The sequence below is a fragment of the Streptopelia decaocto genome, assembly GCF_964273445.1.
Source record: "Streptopelia decaocto genome assembly, chromosome: Z".
NCBI lineage: Eukaryota > Metazoa > Chordata > Aves > Columbiformes > Columbidae > Streptopelia > Streptopelia decaocto.
In genome coordinates, this window is record NC_138657.1 from 33,860,505 (window position 1) to 33,881,247 (window position 20,743).

At 40.1% G+C, this 20,743-nt stretch overlaps 1 protein-coding gene across 1 annotated transcript; it reads left to right on the forward strand.

The window, feature by feature from the left end:
• Window positions 1-11,376: 11,376 nt before the first annotated feature.
• On the forward strand, window positions 11,377-20,300 carry NXNL2 (nucleoredoxin like 2). Its single transcript, XM_082074995.1, has 2 exons — window positions 11,377-11,818; window positions 19,758-20,300. The coding sequence occupies exons 1-2, from the start codon at window positions 11,517-11,519 to the stop codon at window positions 19,924-19,926; spliced, it is 471 nt and encodes a 156-aa protein (XP_081931121.1). The 5' UTR covers window positions 11,377-11,516; the 3' UTR covers window positions 19,927-20,300.
• Window positions 20,301-20,743: the final 443 nt, after the last annotated feature.

Sequence of the window (20,743 nt, forward strand, 5' to 3'; positions counted from 1 at the left end):
TTTAATGGATTAAAAAACAAAGTAACCTTTTAGGCTGTAAGAACAAAATAAACGCTAGCAACAGAAGCATTAGAGAATAAACGTTTAGTGATTCAAAAGTTGTGCTCAAAAGTGTCAAAGATCTTTGCTACATAATTGCACATTTCATTATCTGAAGTTGAAACTGTCTTGCTGGGAATCCTCATTAATCTTGGGCTTTGTTAACTTATTCTTAGTTTTCTGCCTTAAAAGTATATTCATTCCGCCTCACACAAAATTACCTTCTATTGTTAGTGAGGCTCAGTGTGTTGTCTGCTGAGAAGCTGGCAGAGAAAGATTAAAATGAAAAAGTGGATTCATGCGCAGTTTTCTGAAAACAAAAAACTTGAGGTGGAAAAGCTGACTACTTTGATTCAGGTTTTGCGGTGTCAGGGAAGAAAGAAAATTGGCCCAGTATCTTCTGATTATGAACTGAGAAAAGGAGTTCATTCCAAATTAATGAAAGCAAGACTAAACAAAACTATATTCATAATATATAATAAACACAATGTATTAGATTTTACTAAGGAGAAAAGAAAATTCAGATTAATTATTGTTTGGGATGAGCACACAGGAGAATATTCATAGCATTTTGGCTTCCACAAAATTAGTTTAAGACATGGAAATTATCATATTTAAAAAATAATCAAATTACGCAGGCAGATGCCCCAAATTAACATTCACATGTGCTCAAAATTCTGAATTCTTAGTTCAACAAGTAAAGCTCTTGCAGATTACAAAATTACAACTATCTAAAGTTGTTCCTAATTGTTACTAACCAATCACACTCCTACAGATCATCTGAAAGTGTGAAAAGGAAGATCTGAGTTGCCTGAGACTTGTATAGAATACAGTCATGTGGAAGGAAGGAAAATGCTTGAAGAGTGCTAAAAATCTCACTACTACCTGTGATGCATGCAGTCATATCCCTGAAAACCATGTTTTACTTTGTGCTGAGGGGCTCCTCTTTGGAGTAAAAACCCTTTTTTGCATTCAACATAGGTTCTAAATTGCAAAGATAAGTGATGCTGATGACTTTGCCCACTTGAGTCAATAAACAACCAAGTAGGCACTGTGTTGCTGAAGGCAGCAATTTGAATTCCACAGATATCTCTGCTTTTCTGTGAGCTATCTGTTTATATCACTGGCAAACATCTCAAAAATAACTAATGCAATTTCAGGGTAGGGTTTGGTTTGGTTTGTGTTGTTTTGCTCTGTTTTCCTTACCAGGATTAGTCATTAATCTTGAATGGCTACTTGGCAGGGTAAAGGTGCAGAAAAAGCAATGGAGAAAAGGGTGCAGTGGAGTGAAGAGGAGGTCACCTGGCCAACCGACCAAATCCTGAACTGCCTCTTGGGACGGCAGTGAGACAGCAGGTGCCAGCAAGGTACAGCAGCAACCAAACCTGCTTTTTGCTAGGCTCCATACCATAATAAGAACATATAAGAACATAAATACTTTGTTCTGAAGCAGTAATCCTTTAATCACTGGGCCAGATTAAGGTTGGTCCTATGCCAAGCTGTAATGTTCTCTTTGCAAGGTGATTAAATACCAGTAAGGAAGGTTCTGTCTCACTGCTTTGGTACTGGGGGAGCGTCGTCCCATTTTAAGTCTGTTACTTTTTTCCGAGGTCCAAGTCCACCTCACAGGAAGGACTTGTACCACAGCCAGGCGGAGATGCATAATGTGATGTGGTTTCACCGTGATCATTGAAGACTTCAGCTTTGGGGCTTCTTTAAAACTTAATGCCTTGTCTATGCAGACAAAAGACCTGCCCTTCTAGTGGCAAGTGACCTGTAGAGCTTCCAGGTCCCTGTAACCTGGGCCTAATTTTCTGTCTCTTGACTGCATTGCATTTGCAGTGACCTGTTTTGTGGCTTAGCCCCAGAACCATTCCTGAAGCAAGCTGGTTTTCAAAATTAACAGCCTTCTGATTTCTTGAATATGAAGATAAACGTAGTTGAGCTCAAATAACTCCTCTGAATTCTTTCAGCCAGAGAACAAGTTTTGGGATGAAGTTATTCGTGGGATGCAAGAGTTTAAAACAGCTGTATTGGGTGTATATGGCAAGGTGCTGGCAACAGGGAGGCTGTAGAGCAGCCTCTGTCAGAAGAAGCCAGTGGCTGCCCCCATGTTGGACACACCAAGGCCCAATGGGCCCCCTGCAGGATATGGCTGAGCCCATCAGCCAAGCTGGTAGCACCTCTGGAAAGCATGTTAGAGAAAGGGTACAAAATGCTGCATAGCAGCTGTGAGAAAGGAGTGAGAAAAACATGAGCAAAACAGCCCTGCAGACACGAACTTCACTGGAGAGGAGGGGAAGGAGATGCTTCAGGTGAGGGAGCAGAGTGTCCCCTGCAGCTCTTGGGGAAGACCATGGTGGAGCACATTGTCCCCTTGCAGCCCATGGAGAGACCACACTGGAGCCAGGTTGTGGCAAGAACTGCAGCCTGTGGAGAGGAACCCATGCAGGAGTAGGTTTTCCATCAGGACTGGTGACCCCATGGAGGAACTTGTTTAGAAATGGCTAACATAGAACGTGCTTAGCATGAGTAAGTTTGCCTAGCCTAACTTTGGCAAGCCATGAACCTTTGGAACATTCTACTTTGTAAAGTGAAAAAAGGCCTGAGAATCTTCAAGCTATAAGATAAGGGGAGCTGCATCCCTGGAGATAAGTAAAGGAGCAGAACTGCACCTAACAGAAGACAAAATGGAAGAATGTTCTGGCTATTGTCAAGAACTTATTTTCTTCAGCCACAGGTGCAAAATAGCAACTGAAGGTCAGAGCATTAATTGACAGCCCACCTGACAAAAATGAGGAGATCCAATGAAGAACAGAGAGGCCCCAGATGCTAATTTTGCAATTAGCCCAGAGTGATGCACGGAGTATGTGTGGGGGGCTTTGATTGTGGGGGTATGATTGTTTTAAGTTTTTTCCTGCTGAGTGTCCCTCTTTGGGAGGCACCCAGCTCGAGCTGCTCTACGCTGTAGCTTGTGAATAAATTACTTATTTTAAAAGAATTTCTGGAATCCATGCCTGAGTCTCTGCTATGGGAAACCTAGGGAAAAGAAACTTCTCTAAATTATGAACTGACTACAGCCTCCATTCCCCTGCTCCCTGCACCGCTCCAGGGAGGGAGTGGAGGATGTAGACAATTCAGGAGTGAAGTTAACCCTGGGAAAAAGAGGGGAGCAAGTAGAAGGGGTTTTTGGATTTGTCTTTGTTAGTCCTCCTCTGTTTTTAATTGGCAAGAAATAATTCTTCCTCCCTGCCTTTATCTCAACTGATGCACTTTCTCATAGTACTTCTTTACCCTTTTCTGTTGAGAAAGGGAACTGGGAGAGCAGCTGGGTGGGCATCTGGCAGCCAGGTGAGGTTAACCCATTACAACAGCATAAGGATTTATTCTACTCAACAACCTCGTGTATGATTTTTTTTCCCCCTTAGCTAGGATAATTTTGTATGTAATTGAAAATGATGCAATTATATGAAAATCAAAGTTCATGACACAGAGACCAGCAGGTGATTGACAGCTTTCACTCTCCCAAGTCAGGTGTCACTTCAGAGCTCTAAAGCATTGTTGCTGATTTCTTAACCCATGTTGTACTCAAGGAACAGGTCTTCTTTTTCTAGGCTTTTCCTTTTTGTAGTGAAGCTTTCAACCTGTGCCAATTTTCTGGTGATATTTGTTTTTCAGTGCAAAAAAGATGCCATGTTTTGACTTAGCTCCTGATTATTTCTCCATTTCTAATGATTTTAAAATCAGAAAGCATGAGACTAAAGGCTAGGGGATGTAATGAATTCTGGGTAGGTCTGTGTAAGGGAAGGTCTTCGTGATTTTCTAGTGGTTAGATAAAGCATGTACAATATAAATGACAGTGAATCCCAGCCTTAAAATAACATTCTCTTTACACAAACAGCAAAACCAGCGAGTTCTTATTAAAATGAGCATGCTAGAGCTAGACAGAAAACTCTCGCTGGAGTATATCTGCAAACCTGAAACAAACCTGTGACTGCAGTGGGGTCAGTGTGCTCTGCCAAGACTCCTACTAGGAGCTCCTACCTGCAGCTGTAACATAGCCGCATTGGCAGCTTGTTTATTTGCAAAAAGCTATTCTAACCTTCAGCCTCCTAACACATCAGGTTGGCTTCCTCCCTCCTCCCCTGCAGGACATGTTCCTTTGTTTGCTAATGAAGAAAGGTATACAGTGTGAAACTGGAATGGGGACAAAACAGGGCTGAGTACTCAGAGCATGCTCTGTGTTGGTTTTGCACATTATGAATCTGTAATGAACATAGTGATCTAATCAAACAGTAGGTGATTTCAAGTGTCTCTTTCAAAGGTGAAGCTGGAAAAAATGTTATTAGGCTAAAACAGTGCCATTATACATGACAAACTTTTTAGTAGTGTCATCTCCCCTTCTATATAAAAAAAAATATATAATCTTTTTATTCTTTAAGATATAACTCTTTCAACTCATTAGAGCTAATGCTACGAGTGGTCACCTGAAATCCTTGCATTAATTCAGTAGATCAAAATCACTCTAGCTAGAATAGAGGCTGCTAATAAGATTGGCAGGAGTAGATGGAGGCTATCTTTCTGTGACTGAAGCCTGTTATTCGAGTTTTGCCAGAAGAGGATGTGTTTATATAGCAGAGCCCATTTACTTTTGTATCTACCTATCAAGTAAGTTAAAGCAGCTGAAACTACCACCAAAAACTCTGAAGTCTCTCCTTGTGACAGAGTCCTTGTGACAATCTGGCCTCCTTTTTCCTTCAAAAGCTCTGGGAAGGAATAGGATTTGATGGTGGTTGCTAGTGACTGTAGAGGACTAAGCTTGATTCCGCAGCAAGTCTCATGCAACCTCACACACAGCACACAGAAAGGCACAGTCTAATGTTGGATGATTCCGACCCTGAACGAGACGGACCTAGTCAGAGGTCTTATCACAAAAAAAATATCTACTTGATTACACTACACTGCCAAAATGCTAAAGAATGAAGAGGAAAGAGTGTCTGAATAGAAATCAACTTGAGCAGAATTTTATTACAGTGTTTTTCCACTGCTGCAGACACAAATGTTGTTCCTTGTTGCCCTGCTGTTGCTGTATTAGATGAGCCTGAATTGCTCCCCTGTTATACCTGTTGGGAAATCAGAAATGCTGCAGCACTGATATTTAGACTGTTTAAAGACCTTTGGCAATTTGATACACACTACCCAGGATAAAGTTAGATTCAGAGGGTGGTTGAATCAGGCTTTTCAAATTGCAAGGAGAAATTAATGTACCTTCGTTGTTTTCCCAATGTTCAATACCACTTGAATTTCAAACTCAGGAAACAATGCAAAGAATAACATCTTAGTTGTTTCACTCCTTGTAAGAGATTTGTTGGTTAGTTAGAATCTATTAATGTTTTAATATGTCCCAATTAAAAGAAAAAATAGTCCATGCAGTCTCCCAAATCCAGCTAATTTGTGAGTCTTTGTAATGGCACTTTTCTCCATACTGTATGTCCTATTGTTTATGCCAAGAATGCACATTAAGCTGAGACACAGGAGTATGTTTTAAATATTAGTATAACAATTGCTACCTATAATAATTGTTACCTGTTATTTGTAACTACCCATTATTAAAAAAAAAAAAAAAAAGGCATCTGTTACAGCTTTTATTCAGTCTTGACTTGATCGCTGGATGTCTTTGTGGTCAGAATGATAAGTTATGTCCCACCATCTCTCTTATTCAGAGAATGCAAGATTCTCTTACAGCTAGCCTTTGATGTCTGTAGTATGTCATTAGGCACCAGACAGTTTGAATAACAGTGATAAAATTGTAATTTAAAGAATGTACACACTACTTATTTCATTAATTTTCCTACTTGGAAAAAGAAATATATATATATTGCTGTTTCTTTTATGTTTGGAGGTTACATGGGGAAAGTAGATCCAAGAACAGTCATGAAGTACTTGTACTACTGCTGACTATATAACAATGAGCCATGTGTTTGCCTCTCCTCATCCCAGCTGAGGAAGCAACTACAAATATCAAATAACTGTTTTAGTTGGCAGATTGTATATAGTAAAATTGATAATTTTTTTTTCGCTCAGTGGCAGAAATCTTCTTTGTGCACTGGTCTCTTTTCACAGCTCACTGGTTAATGTATTGCATAGAGACTAAGAGGCTTTCTTCTCTTTTGTAAGTCACTGCATACACTGTGGAAAGTAGTTTTACCTGTTTTCTCATCGGTAACTCTAATTATAATAACTGTCTCCTGTAAAGCATATTGATATGTACTGTGGAAGTGAATTATAAAACCAACTGTTTCAGCTACTTGTATCAACGATTGCTACCTGTTTAACTCTTTAATCCACCAGTAGTTTTCCTTTATTCTGTGTGTTCCTTCCCTTGATGTCTCCTTTGGGGTCTGTTTTTCTTACTGGTTAGTATTCACACACAATGGGATTCTCCCAAGTGAGTTTCTAATCTGACTTCTTCAGGGATTGCATTCCATATAGTTTTGCCCAACCAAAGTCTGTATTGGTTAGGTTTGTCACTTCTATTTTTGAATTAGTGGGTAATTAAGTACATGGTGTGCTAATGTTTAAATTGAACATAGGTCCAAACAAGCCCTCATCCAGATAACACCTCCTTTGAGTTAATTTATTCAGTTCTTGCCTTATGGGTTCACTGTACATACATATGACTTCTCAATGTCAATTGTGTTATATAGGTATGCATTTCCTACTAACAGCCTGAGAATTATAAGCAGATTGAAACCTTGTGTATAATACTTTTTCACTTAAAAATACAGCATCACGCATATACCAGAAGTAATAATTGTACTCATAAGACATGGATTATTGCAAATGCATATTGGATTAAGTCCTTCACTACTCAGAACAGCACCAGCTATGGAAAAGGTGCATGAAGGAGATAGTGAAGGGTATGTTCGTTAAAGAATGGGACAGGCGTTCATAACCTTCTCCTAGTTTAACTTGTGCATAGCCTTTAGAGACATTAGCTCTGCCAACAGAAGTGTATGGAATTACACTGCCTTGAGAGTATATTATATAGGAATTGGCAAGTGTGAACATTTTATGCTTCCATTTCATTTCTCTGTGTCTCTTTCCCAGCATTCTGCCCTATAGTATTGAAAACATGAGTTTATTGATGCAAAGTCTTAATATATTTTGTTAAATTCTCATTTGCTTCTCAAAACCTGGATATGTAATTAACTTCAATGTTAATTGAAGCAAAATACACAAGGGATGCAGGATCATCTTTGCAATATTAGTACAAATTACCTGAAATTCTTGCTTTCAGATTAAATGTCAGAACTAAGTACTAGTGCATTAAAATAATGCAGTAAATTCAATAATAAAAAAACGTGTTTTTTAGCAAAATCAGAAATTCAGTTTTGCAGTGTGAAATTTTTATCTCAATTATTTTACTCTTGAATTCCCCAGAGACTTCCACTGGATGAGTATTTTTTGCAAGCTTTCTAATAGTGTCATCTCAGAGCTAATACACTTCCTTGAGAAAGGACCACAGGTTCTGTGTGAAAAGCTCCATTATTTGCAGTCCAAGTGGAGGTTAGGGAAGGGAATAAATCATGATAGTGTTAACACCTCCAATGAGAATAGTCCTAGAAAACATCTGTAGCTGAAACAGGCTCTGGCATCCTTGGTGTAAATCATGAAGTGAAACTTTTCATATTGGTCCATGCTAGTGTCATACAGAACTGTCTTTGTAGTCAAGTTAAAGGCAGGTGTAAGACAAGACTCTCTGTGATACGCAGCATTTTCAGTGAATCTGTGACATTCTGACAGAGTTGATCACCTTCAGCTTCCTGAGGAAGGTACCTCATGCTTAGTACCTATTCCTTAAACACTTTCAGGAACTTTAGTATCACTGTCATTGGGACTTATGATCTGGAAGACATCAGTCAATAATCTATAATTTAATTAATTTATATATATATATTTAAAATTTATATAAACAAATATAAAATAGTATGTGTGCACGTGCCTGCCTTCTGTATAGACAGAGCATGGCTCAAGCCACGTGGTCTTCTCCACACATTTTAAACTTTTACCCTGTCTTCCATCGTTTGCATGCTTAGCAACAGGGGAAGCATACCCAAATTAAAACAATCTACATGATGTAGCACAGTTATCCTCTCATATACAAGATTTTTTTTTTTTGTCCAGCTATAGGAATTAGCAGAGGTGAAACAAATGGCAGTTCCTTTGCATGCAGAGAGGTTTTCAGCAAGTTACACATAGAGGAAGCAGCAGAGCGCTGTGCTGGTTGCAGCTGTGCTCCCTGTCAGCTCAGACTCTCTTCTTTACTTGTTACATTTATCAACAAGCTTAACACAGACAACCTGTAAACTCAAACCTTGTGCAGCCTTTGCATCCAGCTCTTTCTCCCTGTGGAGCTGCAGGTAGCTGGGAACTTTTCCTTGTGGCCCAAAGGCCTTGAAAATGATCTCGTTATGTCCTTTTCTCATGGAACAGGACTGGATAACCAGTATCTACCTGGCTAACCAGCTCTCTCACCTGTAGAGGCTGGATGTTTGCAAGTTCCTTGGGTCATTGCTTCAGTTTATAATATCTGAGAAAATATGCTTTCACCAGTTGAAGCAGAAACTGGTAGTAATATCAATAATGTAGCCTGAACTTATATGAAAACTCTTTTTTTTTTTTTTTTTTTTTTTTTTTTTCCCACTTTCCCTCTACAGGCTCCAAAGGCTCTGACTCCATCCTCTTTCACAAATGGTCTCACAGAGGCGGACCACGGCAAATCAAATGTTCAGGTGAGATGAACTTCCTTTCTGTGCTATTTTAAAAACAGGTAATCTTTCACAGTTCCTTGTCTTTCCTAATTCTGACAGCAGGTGGAACTCCGATGGGCGGAACACTACAAAACAGCATTCAAAACCTGGAGAAAGGATTGATGCGAGATGTGAGAATTATGTTGTTTTAAATGTCACTTTTGTGTTACTTGGCCTTGAAAACAAAGTAGCTCAACAGTCCACAAAAATGGAGAAATATTGCATTTAAATAAAAAATGCTTTTCAAACATCTAAGCAATTCCTTTTTCTTCCAGAATAGTAATTACAAAATACACTAGAACATAAATAAAAAGACCTGATTTGTAACGATTAATTTGCATATAAACAAATATCTTAGAAAATAATAATAATAATGCCTAACTCTCATGCATTTTTAAAGAAGTGTGAGCTTTGGCAAAGAAGCAAGCAGTCTTTTAATTATCAATGTATCTTCGTAATAAAAGGAAAAGGGGGTCAGATAAAGAGCAGGTGAATGCACCTCCCAAATTAAACTGATCCTACAACCCCGTGATTAAATGTGATTAAGCCTACAAAAAGAACCCCAAAACACAAACAAAATAATAATAATAATCATCATCATCATCATCATCATCAAACAAAACCAAAACCAAACCAACAACAATGAAAAACAAACCAAACCAACCAAACAAAAACCCCAAACCAAACAAAAAACCAAACAACTGACATTGCTGTGCTACTTCTGTAGTGCTGCTTCAGGATTTCCTTCCCATGGTCAAATTTTTAAAATGATACTTTGTTTCTTTCAAGGACAGAAAGTGGCAGTAGATAACAAAAAGATTTTCAGTCAGTGGAAGAACAAAAACAGTTCAGATCTCAAGAGCAGAGGTGTGTGTGGGGGAGGAGACCTGTCCTCAGTCTATTTTTACAAAAAAATAAATTTGAATTTTTTACTTCAAGTGCTGGAGTTCTCACAGTGCATGTTATATGGTCAGTAGGTGGTCAGATGTAGAAATTAGAGTTCATTTCACCATGAACTTAGTTGCAATTTACCCAACCGAGCACTCATCATGATTAACATCAGTTCTGTTCTGGTGTTCAGTATTTGAATCACAATATACAATTGTCACAACTCTGTCTTTTCTGAAAGTAAAGCTGACAGTTTTTTGAGGAGCTGCAGCTCAAAAAAAAAGGGGGACCAGCCAAAGAGTAGAAGTCTGAAATACAGTTGCACAAGCAGTCTTGATATGAAATATTTTCCATGGTAGTTTGATTAATAGACACTTGAAGTACCCATTATAAATACTAGACTTTGTTTTAGGGAATATTGGTAATTTTTTGTTTAAGATAAATTATCTTTTAATTGTGTATTATGCAATAAATGACAATGAGACAAGGTACCAGGTGTGGTTATCACCCTGTCATGACCCTCTAATTAAACTGTAATTTAAGTCTCCTACAGCTGAATTATATTTCATTTCCTTTCTGCAGGTTGCTTTATGCAGAAAAGAGATTGCATATTTGTAATGCAATGCTATTTTTATTAATTTCTAACTTGGTGTCAGCTGGAGAAAAAAAAAATCGTTTTTCACCCCAAACATATGAATAATGCACTGGAAAAAAATGATAATTCCTCCTCTGCTTGGACAGAGGATAGAAAGACCCTTTTATAACCAGAATTCAGCTGTTTTTCTGTGCCAGAAAAAAACATCAGTGCTGCATCTCCAACAAAATGAGAAAAGTTCAGTGCCAAGGCTGATCAAGCCTTCAGATGAGCCTTTTGGGAGAGGTGAAATCCATGAAAAGCTGAAGAAGTCTGACATGGATGTGAAGGTGATTACTGCTTAAACTTATTAGAAGTTCAGCATCTTCAGTAAGCTTAGGAAATCTTGAAATGTATCTGCTCTCTCAAAAGGCGATTTGGCACTTAGCGGAACACGAGAAAAAACCATCTCCAGATCAAACCTCTTGTGCTGTGCAGTAGCCTAGTAAGGTAATCGCGTAGGTCAGGCTGAGAAACGAGGAGCGGGGCCTTTTCCCTCTTAAGAAAAGCCGCGTTTCTCTCCACGGACACCTCCGCACCGCAGCCCCGCGGCAACCCCCGCAGCTGGACCGCCCTGGACCCGCCGGCCGCGGTCCTTGTCGTCCTCGTCCGGCAAGGCTGAGAGGGTTAAGACCTCCGGGCGCGACTGGTATCTCTAGAAACTCTTAAAAAAAAAAAGCCAAAACAAAACACCACCACCACCAAAAACAATTAAAAAAGCGTTTTCGCGGAGTGCCCCGGCTGGGAAGCGCGCTGCCTCGCGTTACCCCGCACGGCTGACAGCTCCACTTGCGCTGCCACCCCTGTCGTCCCCCAGCCGAGGGCAGCGTGGGGCCGGGAGGGGGGTGCCTGCCTGGCTCCCGCGGGCAGCAGAGCGGGCAGGCCCACGCCCTCCCGAGGCGGCCCTTGGCGAGTGCCCCTGTCAGTCAGCGGCGGGCGGACCCGGGCGACGGTGCTTTATAAAGGCGACAGCAGCGGTCCGCGGCAAAGCCGGAGAGTTGTTCTTCGAGGGCCGTGTGGCGCGGGGAGGAAGGTTCCCAGAGTGGGGGTACTGCGGACCCGTGCCCGGGGGACACCTGGGCTTGCAGCCCCCAGTGCCACCTTTCGTTGCGCTTCGTCCCGCAGGTCCGGCCGCTGGCAGCATGGTGGATGTGTTCAGCGGGCGGCTCCTGGTCAGCAAGGACGGCCGCAGCGTGGATCCCGAGGAGGCCCTGCAGAATAAGGTCGTGGGCTTGTACTTCTCTGCCGGCTGGTGCTCGCCATGCCGTGATTTCACCCCGGTCCTCTGCGACTTCTACACCGAGCTGCTGGAGGAGACACAGCCTCCCGCCCCCTTCGAAGTCGTCTTCATCTCCTCCGACCACAGCGCCGAGGACATGGCGGGCTACATGCACGCCATGCACGGGGACTGGCTGGCCCTGCCCTTCCACGACCCCTACAAGCAGTGAGTACCGGTGGCGGCGACCCCCGGCCCCTCGTCGGGCTGTCCCGCCCAGGGTGCTCGGGCCGGGGGCGGCGGCGGCGACGGGGCACGGCGGGCTGCCCCCAGACAGCGTCTCCGCAGGCATCCCCCTTCCAAAGCACGGAAGAGGGCAGGAGGCGTGGGTGCTGAACAGCAGCGGAATCTAACAGCGAAGTCTCTGATACAAAAGCTCCCGGCGACCGCCACCTGCCCTCTTGATCCGCGCCGTCCCTTCCCATGGGACGCTCTGAAACCCGGCTTACGGCGCCTTCAGTCGGAGGAGCGCCCAGTTCAGCGCCCCGTCAGTCCAGCCCTGCCTTAGTCCTGTCCTTCGGGCAGCGGCCGATACTAGTTGGCTCTCCGTCCGCTGCCACAGAGGTGCACCGCAAACTAGCACTAAACTAGCAGCTTACTTTCTTCAGAGAAGTAGCTTGGTTTTAGTCCATTACATCTCTAAGGAATTAAGTGAAGGAAAACTAGTTTTGTGTGTTTAATTTAGGTTTTAAGAGATCTGTGAGGAAGGCTCAATAAAGACCCCAAATATTAATAAGATGACATGAATAGAGAGTCAAAGCCAAGCTAATGGCAAACAGCGATCAAGAGTTTGTTTTTCAGCACGGCAGTAGTTGTTATTAAGGTTGTTCTGGATTGTCTAACTTATTAATGCTCTGGATAAGAGCCAAATGAAGGAGTAGCAAAAACTTATAGCTGAACAGCTTAAAGGAGAGCAAAGCAAACTATGAAGAATTTCAGACATGTATGGGTAAGCTAGGTGAAAAAAGGTAATAACAGCTGGAGTTTATCTGTGGCAGATGCACATGGTGACTGGAATGTAAAATTCTCGTACTGATAGGTTTCCAAAGAGGCATTCCTGTAGGCAACTTGCTCAGTAAAACAGCAAAAGGAAAGGACATGACCATGTGTAAGCAACAGGGTGAAAGATATTACGAAGAACTGTTCTGATGCCCTAAGTCAAGGGTGCCAACTCATTTGGACAGCGGTCAAAAATCTGACTTAAGTTTATATCGAAGTATAGATTTGGATTACAGGGTCATAGATAAGACCTTTAGGACTACTGAGATGCCTAGAACTGGAGACTTAAAATATGTGTAAATACTGGTAAAGGGATTTTGCTCCCCCTTGATATGTAGCTAGATTGTGGAAAATATTGTTGCAGATGTCATAAAAATAAAGAAATTAGTGTGACTCTTAACATAGACTGGATAATTAAACTCAAAACAAGATTTGTTCTTCTTAAAGAGAACTCTATTCTTAGTACTTCTGGTAACTTCTCCTGTTCATTTACCTTTAGATCCATCCCCGTATGCTACCTGGGATAGAGCTGTGCAGTTTACTAGTTACTCACATTACGTGGAGCAGGTTTACTAATCTTGTTTTGTCAGTGCACTTTGAAAGCCTCCTGAGCAAACAAGCTGAAGTTGGGAACTGTTTCTTCCTTCCTTGTCTCTTTTCTGGATGTCAGTAGCCAGTTAATGTTATGCTTTTTGAATGACAGTTTCCATTGACTTAAAAATAGATTGAAATAGCAATGCTGTTTTCCATAATTCTCCAAAAGCTCCCCAGGCAGTAATTTTATTTGGTAACTACTAATTCTAATAGAATTCAGGCACATTTCCGGACTGAAATGCAGCACTTGAAGTTCCTGCATCCAGCAAGCTGTTTGGCATAGACCATGGGAATGTGCTTACAGTAGCTTCAGCCTCTGTGGATTAGGGGTCTATTTCTGACTCTGCTCTTGCCCAAGTCATGTGGAAAGGAGGTACAGAGACAGTTTAATAGGCTTTTCTGTGGCAGTCCATAATGTCCTTCAGAATCTCGTAGAGAAATGCTGTCCTGTCATGGATAGCTGCAAGATCATAGCATTTGAGGTGGCTTACTGCAGAACAAAGTGCAGAGGGATATCAAAGCACAATGATTTTGTTGTGTTTCTTGCATATAAGAAGAAAGAGCAGTGTAGAGATGTTCAGGGTGCTTAGGTTGAATTACCTGGTATTTTGTCTTCATAGATACTGGTGAATCATTGTAGATTTTGAGCAGACAAGTTTTTGTTTGCTAAATGAAACTGTAACTCTGAGTAGATAGTAGTTCTAAGTAAAAATAGAATTTTAACATTGACTAATATAAATTAATAATTTGATTATTAATATAATCATTCACATGTGTGTAAACAATTAATCCTACATTTTAACACAGAAAATATTAAATAATTCAAGTTGATTGTTCTTTTGTGGACTACATAAAGAAGGCATTTCAGTACCTTCAGTGAAGTTAAATTATGCTAGCTTCACACTTCAGTGTTTAAGACACATAATTGCAGCACAGACTGAAGTATCTTCTACCACCAAAGGAGCCAGTTTCAAATTTGCCATCTAAAACACCTTTCATAAATGGAAGCACGGAGTTTCTTTGGGATAGAAATACCTTCTTTTCTTGGGTTAAGAAATACCCTGCATTCATATTTGTAGTGTATGAAATGTGATGCCTTGCATGCACATACCTAGAGAAGAGCAAAATTGTGATTTCAGAGCAAGATCTCAAGACTCCCTGACTCCTGACTGCATCTCCAAGGTGGGACTGCACCTTTACTACTTCATGTAGTCTGTGGCATGGCTAACAGGAAATACTGGTCCTGGTGCCTTGACTTTAATTTTTGACAGCTTTAATAATTATTTTTGCTGCTTGAGGCACAGGCTTTTGATCCTTGTGGGGCTGTAGGAAGTGGAGCACTATGAGGAGAAAAGGAATACAAGAGAGGAAAAGCAGGAGTAGAACAGAACATGTCAACAATAAATGCTAGTAAATGGGGACTGATGTATTAGTTATGATATGCAAAGACAAATTGCTGCTTTTATACTGATCCCTACAGTGAAAGGTGTCATTTTTTGTGTGGGTGCTCAGCACATGCTAGTAGTTCTTGCAGGCTCTCAGACAGGAATTTACTGAGTCCATGTCATGTACACCTCAGTGAAAATTAGAATCCCAAAGAATTCACAAAAAAGGAAAATAAAAAGGTTATGCTCACATTTTATATCAGGAAATTTTAGTTACAGGGATTAATTGGCCCATACAGGGATGTATGGGTGGGGGTCAGCAAAGAAGGAAGGCAGAAGGAGAGGAGTGAAAGTATCTGAGCAGTTAAGAACTATTGCCTGTTCTTAGTCTTTTTAGGCTATCTCAAAATCTCAACAGACACTTTCAAATTGAATCCCATCTGTATGATGTGCTCGTTTATGTGACTAACACTTAGGAATACAGAAAGTTCACAGCTAAAACAAAATAAACATACAGCTGTGTATTACAGGGTGTACTGCTAGAAGCAGATTAGCAAGGTGTCTGTCACTTTCAAGGGAAAGCTGTTAAAATTTAAATATTGTCAGATACTGCATTATACAAGTGTATAAAATGTACCATTTATGTTCCCAATATGAATTTTGCCCTGTGTTGTCTATATCTCAAAACCCCCCTTGTGTATAGATCTTAAGCCCTTGTGTGAAAATACTCACCTGTTTTGTGAGCTAGTCCTGGTGCAGCCAAGCACCACCCAGCTCCTGGGTCACTCCCTGGCCCAGTGGGATGGAGGAGAGAATCTAAAGGGTAAAAATGGATATACTGGTGGGCTGAGATAAAGACAGTTTAATGGATAAAGCGAAGGTGAAAGCACAAGCCAGACAAGATAAAGAATTCATTCACTACTTCCCATTGGCAGGTATATGTTTAGCAATTTCCAGGATAGCAAGGCTTCATCATGTGTAGTGGTTGACTGGGGAGACCAATGCCCTGACTACCAACATTCATTCCTTCTTTCTTCTTTTTTTCAGCTTTTATTGCAGAGCACAGTGTCATATGGTATGGGATGTTCCTGTGCTGTGTGAGCACTGTTCAGCAGTAGCTAAAACATGGATGTGTTATCAATGCTTTTTTGGTAACAAATCTAAAAACACAGCACCATGCAAGCTGCTATGGAGGAAATAAACTGCATCCCACCCATTGCCAGTAGGACCTAGTAATATAAAATACATGCTATCAGGAACTTTCATCCAGCCTTTTCATAAGAATCAAAAGACCTAACAATTGCAATGACTTCCAGTTTCTCTCAGTCTTAATTTCATCATTTTGGTATTTCATGTGCAAATGAAAGCAGTGCTTTCATGTTCTAACCGGCATGGCCAAGGTCTAATACCTCAAAGGATTTGACTATAAGATTCCCTGTGTCTGTACAAAAGTTATTTATTCAGTCTTCTGTATTATTAGAGCCTCCTCTTCTGCTTCATCTGCTTGGGTCTTAGTTTTTTTGGAGGTTTTGTTTTGGTTTGTTTTTTTTAGTCATTAAGACATTGTATGTACCTTTACACTTACCTGTGAATAGCTAGGCAACTGGTTTTTAAGAAAGTCATTAGTTACTTCACTGCATTTTACTGTAAGAGAATTGGCATTTTAGCACATGATGTTTCTGTTTATAGTTACTGATTTCATAAATTGTCATTGGAGTTTGTCCCATGGCACATATGTAGTTTGTGCAGTTGAGTCACAGGATTTGAGATCCCTATAGGAGAGAATGATCTTAACAGGTTTAAAAAGTGTGTTTTGTAAGCACTTGCGCACACGTACACAGTGATTAAGAAACATTATCTGCAGAACTGCTGCTGAGCCTTCTTCAGGTGTATTCATTTTACAGGTGGTGCACAAATGTAAGCAAAATCTGTGCATGCCTCAGTCTGGTTTGAGGCAAGCAATCTTCAGCTGAGAAGCTGTGTAAACAAGATGCTGTGGTGGAGTGGATAAGCCATATATGCATTCACTTAGGACAGCAAAGTGTTAGTTTCCAGTCTCTGTAGCAAATTACCTTCAGTTTACTACTGTTCTGTCTCTGATTGTTACAACTGTGTTGTACACCTCAAGCTATCTTACTGTCCACTGAACCAGTAAAATACATCTTCCAACCATCTTGTTTGTCACACAAGTGAGATGAGGTGGTAGTCTTTTACATGATTTCCACATGAGCTTTCTTTGGAAAGTTTTTTCTTCCATTTTATCTGACTTTGGAAAGGTCTGTGTGGATTCTTAGTTGCTTGCTTTATTTCAGAATTCAATGAGAAAGCAAACCTGTTGCTGGACTGTATTACAGTTGATCCTGTAATATTTCCTGCATTAATGGTCAGCCAACTTAGTTAGTGGCAGAGCAGTATCCTTCACCTGTTGATTTTTCATCTCATAAGAAATAATACAGAAGGAAATATGTGTTTCAGGAATGCCTTGTCTGGGCCAGTATTTCACTTAAATAATATTTTCTGCATTTTTAGGATTCTTTTCCAGGGAATAGTAGAGAATGCCTATGTATTAATGTCCTGTATTTTTTAATAATGTCTACAATCAAATTCTTTGGCACTTGAGCCTCACACAGCAGATGTTGTTCTTTGTAGTGAGGGTGCTCAGTTACTACATTTCCATTTAGTGTTTACATTTTGTTTTGAGAATTATGTTATTCATATTTTGGAAGATGACTATTCCCTTACTGTTTGTGGTGTCTCTGTCCTCTGGTTCTTCTACATGTGCTTAATTTCTCCTCAGTTTGATAGAAAGGAATGCAGGGAGGTAGTTTTCCATACAACAGATTATATTTGTTTTGGGGACGTGGTTTCTTTTAGCTGAACTATTGCAGTTCACTTAACCTGTTTCTTATACCCCTTCTGAAACATGCGACCTCTTCCTCAAAACCAGTTACATTTTTTTCTGGAATTTCTTTTGGACTGCAGAACTTGCATCTTAGGTGTAGATTTTATGTTCCTCGTTTTTCCTCTTAGGTACCGGCATGTCTGTCACCATAGCTTGCATTTGTACACTAAAATGGTGGTATTTTTGGAGGATGATGTGCTAGAAGATGTTTTCTTTAACTTTTGCCTTCCAAAATAGACATTATGAGTTCATTAGCATCTATACTGTTTCATTCATGGGTCTCTAATGTAAACATCTGGTTCAATTAATAGGTGTGCTGAGGGTGACACATAGATAATGTGACATGGCAGGAGGTAGGTTATAGTTTTCCTACCTTCCGGCTTAGTTTGAAAAGAATGGAGAAACACTATGGTGTGGTTCTGACTTCATGACCATCAGTCTAAACACATTTCTTTGTCTGTGTATTTGTACTCAACGAATGGTTTTCTTTCTTCTTTGGACATTTAGTGTTAATGAAGGTAGTGGTTTTTTGCTATTGTCATGTATTAGGAAAGAAATCATTTTTGCAGTCTCCTGATCAACATAGCAGGAAACTTCAGACATTCTTTATGTGCTTTTCTTTATGAGTTACAGCTGGGCCAATGAAGGGATTCTGGAGCTCCTGGAAACACTTGAGACTCCTACTGTTGAGTAGTTCTCTCAACAACTAACTGATTTTTGTTGGATGTCTGTTGTGATGTCTAATGAGCTTGGAGCTCATTGGCTGTCTTTTAATTACCTCTGCTGTGAATTAATAAAAAAGTTGTTGTCAGTGCTGGTGATGAAGTCCTAGTCTCAAAATTGGCTATTCTGGCTTATTTGTGTCCTGAATTTTACTTTTTTCATTTGCACTAGAAACATCACCTTTCCAATTGAGGTGAATTTAGAAGATAATGTCTTTCTATAAAGATAGACCCATGTGCCTTGCTCTTTTCCCCTCCTTTATCCTGTAACAAACAAACCATGCCATAGCTGTAAACTGTTTTCCCTAGAAATGTTTTTCATCTTGCAATTTCTGTTGCCTGTGTCATGCTCAGCTGACATGGATTACTATGTGGTGTTTTTTGATTCTCTCTCCTGCTTTTGCATATTCCTTTTGTTTGTGTCTTACTTGTCTCTTTTAACTCACTTTAACTCACTTAACTCACTGTATAAACAGTGCATTCTATTTTATGATTTCGTGTGGCTGATAGCCTGCTTTTTGTACACTGTGGTTTGTAATTAGTAGTCATGCCTTCTTATTTGTTGTGTGCCAGGGTCAGCACTTCAGTTTCTCCTTGGATGTTGTGTGTCCTTTAGGTTTTCACCTCCCAAATGTTATTTTTATTTCCAGCATTAATAATACATGTATTAATTTTCCATATATCTTGACTTTGATTCCTTTAAGCTTCCATCTTTCAGAGCGTTTTTAGTAATTTTTCCTGGGTTACCTACTCATCAATTGTTTGAATAGATCCTGGGTTTGTACATGGAACATCACTGTTTGTATGGCTTTTAAATTTAACTGTATTTTAACTATGTTTTGTTATAAACAGCAGGCTATTTAACACTGAGTTATTTGTAACCTATCTGGATTTTTCCATCTTCTAACATAGAGAAATGGTGACTATTGTCTGTGTGATGGACAGAGGAGAAGTTGACATCTTATTCTTGGACAGCTTAGATGGGTGACCCTTATTATCAATATTTTGATTCCTTACTTTTCTGGATGTAGGTGGTCTATTTCACTGAGGAAGTTTAAGGCATTTCTGCATTTTTTTCTGTTTACACTAAAGGGTTGTACATTGTGTTTTAGTGGAGACTAGAGGAAGTTGGTGTGTGGGATGGGCACACTTGAACGTCATCTTCGTACAGGAGTAAAAGTCTGATGCTAGTTTAAGTGAGATCCTCCTCCTATCCAATAAAAAGGGACCAGGAGACATCAGTTTCTGGCTAGTGAAAACAAGGTGAAGGGGAGACCAGAGCAGTTACAGCCAGGGTACTGCAGCGCTCCCCAAGCTGAGATGCACCATGTGAACTCCCAGCTGCAGCGTTGTTCATCTCCCTGTTCCACCCCGTGCTCTGCCCAGGCACTCATCACTTCTGCTTGCTCATGCATCACGACCAGAGTACCCTTCCTAAGAGGCTAGGGGTTTTCTTAAAATGCCCCCTAATGGTGTGTTTTATTTTTAATTTTTTTTCTCCTCAGTGATCTGAAGAAGAAATACAACATAACAGCAATTCCTAAACTGGTGATTGTGAAACAAACTGGAGAAGTCATTACTGACAAGGGAAGAAAACAGATCAGAGACAAAGGGCTATCCTGTTTTCGGAACTGGCTTGAGGGTGCAGATATCTTTCAGAATTTTTCTAGCTAAAAAGTTGGCAGATGAAAGCAAGACAAGGCATAATGGAAAACTCTGTATTTTGCCTTGTCCAGAACAAGAACAGTAAGGCTTATTTATCTTTACTTGTAAACAGATTTTGTTTTCAACTTGAATATTACCTGTTTCAGTAGGTCATAAACTGCAACTATTGTTTTATTTGTATTGCTCTATGTACTATATTCAGTATGAACCAAATCATTGCTCATAATACTGAAGAACTTCAGGAGGATAGACTGTTTTAAACTTTAATAACGGAGAACTGTGAAATCTATGCAAACACTTACTTTGCAAAATCTGTACAGTAAAAAACATATATATGCACAAACCTATTTTTCTTGAAGAAAATTTTTTGTGATTAGCACATATTTTATTAAGAAAGGAAAATTATTTGCTTTAATAAATATTTATGAAGTATATGTGTCTAATGTGTCTTCATTATCTATCTTTGCAAGCTAATCAGAAAATGTTATGACTGTTAAATAGAACACATTTTTTTGTCGGTATTGAAGAAATACTTTTATTTGGTTTTACTTTTACTTTGTGTGGCATTTATGTAAGTTGTGCTGAGTTTCCCTTACCCCTGGATTTTTAAACTTGGCACTGTACACTCAGTTATTATCTTCCAAGTTAATGTCAGGTCAACTCTAAGAATAACACATTTTCCATCTCCTCCTTTTGCCCAAGTGTGTAGAAGCAAATATCAAAAGTGGTACCATCTTTCCACAATGAATGTTCATGTTGCATCTGAAGTACAGCCTGGTTTGCCTGTATTCTCCATCAGTTGTCGCGTTGAGATTTGACAGCCAGT

What these genes read in the sequence shown, in the direction of transcription:
- NXNL2 (XM_082074995.1), top strand. Translation starts at nt 11,517, where the DNA reads ATGGTGGATGTGTTCAGCGGGCGGCTCCTGGTCAGCAAGGACGGCCGC. An exon ending in TTCCACGACCCCTACAAGCA is followed by an intron (nt 11,819 to 19,757) that starts GTGAGTACCGGT and finishes TTTTCTCCTCAG; the next exon opens with TGATCTGAAGAAGAAATACA.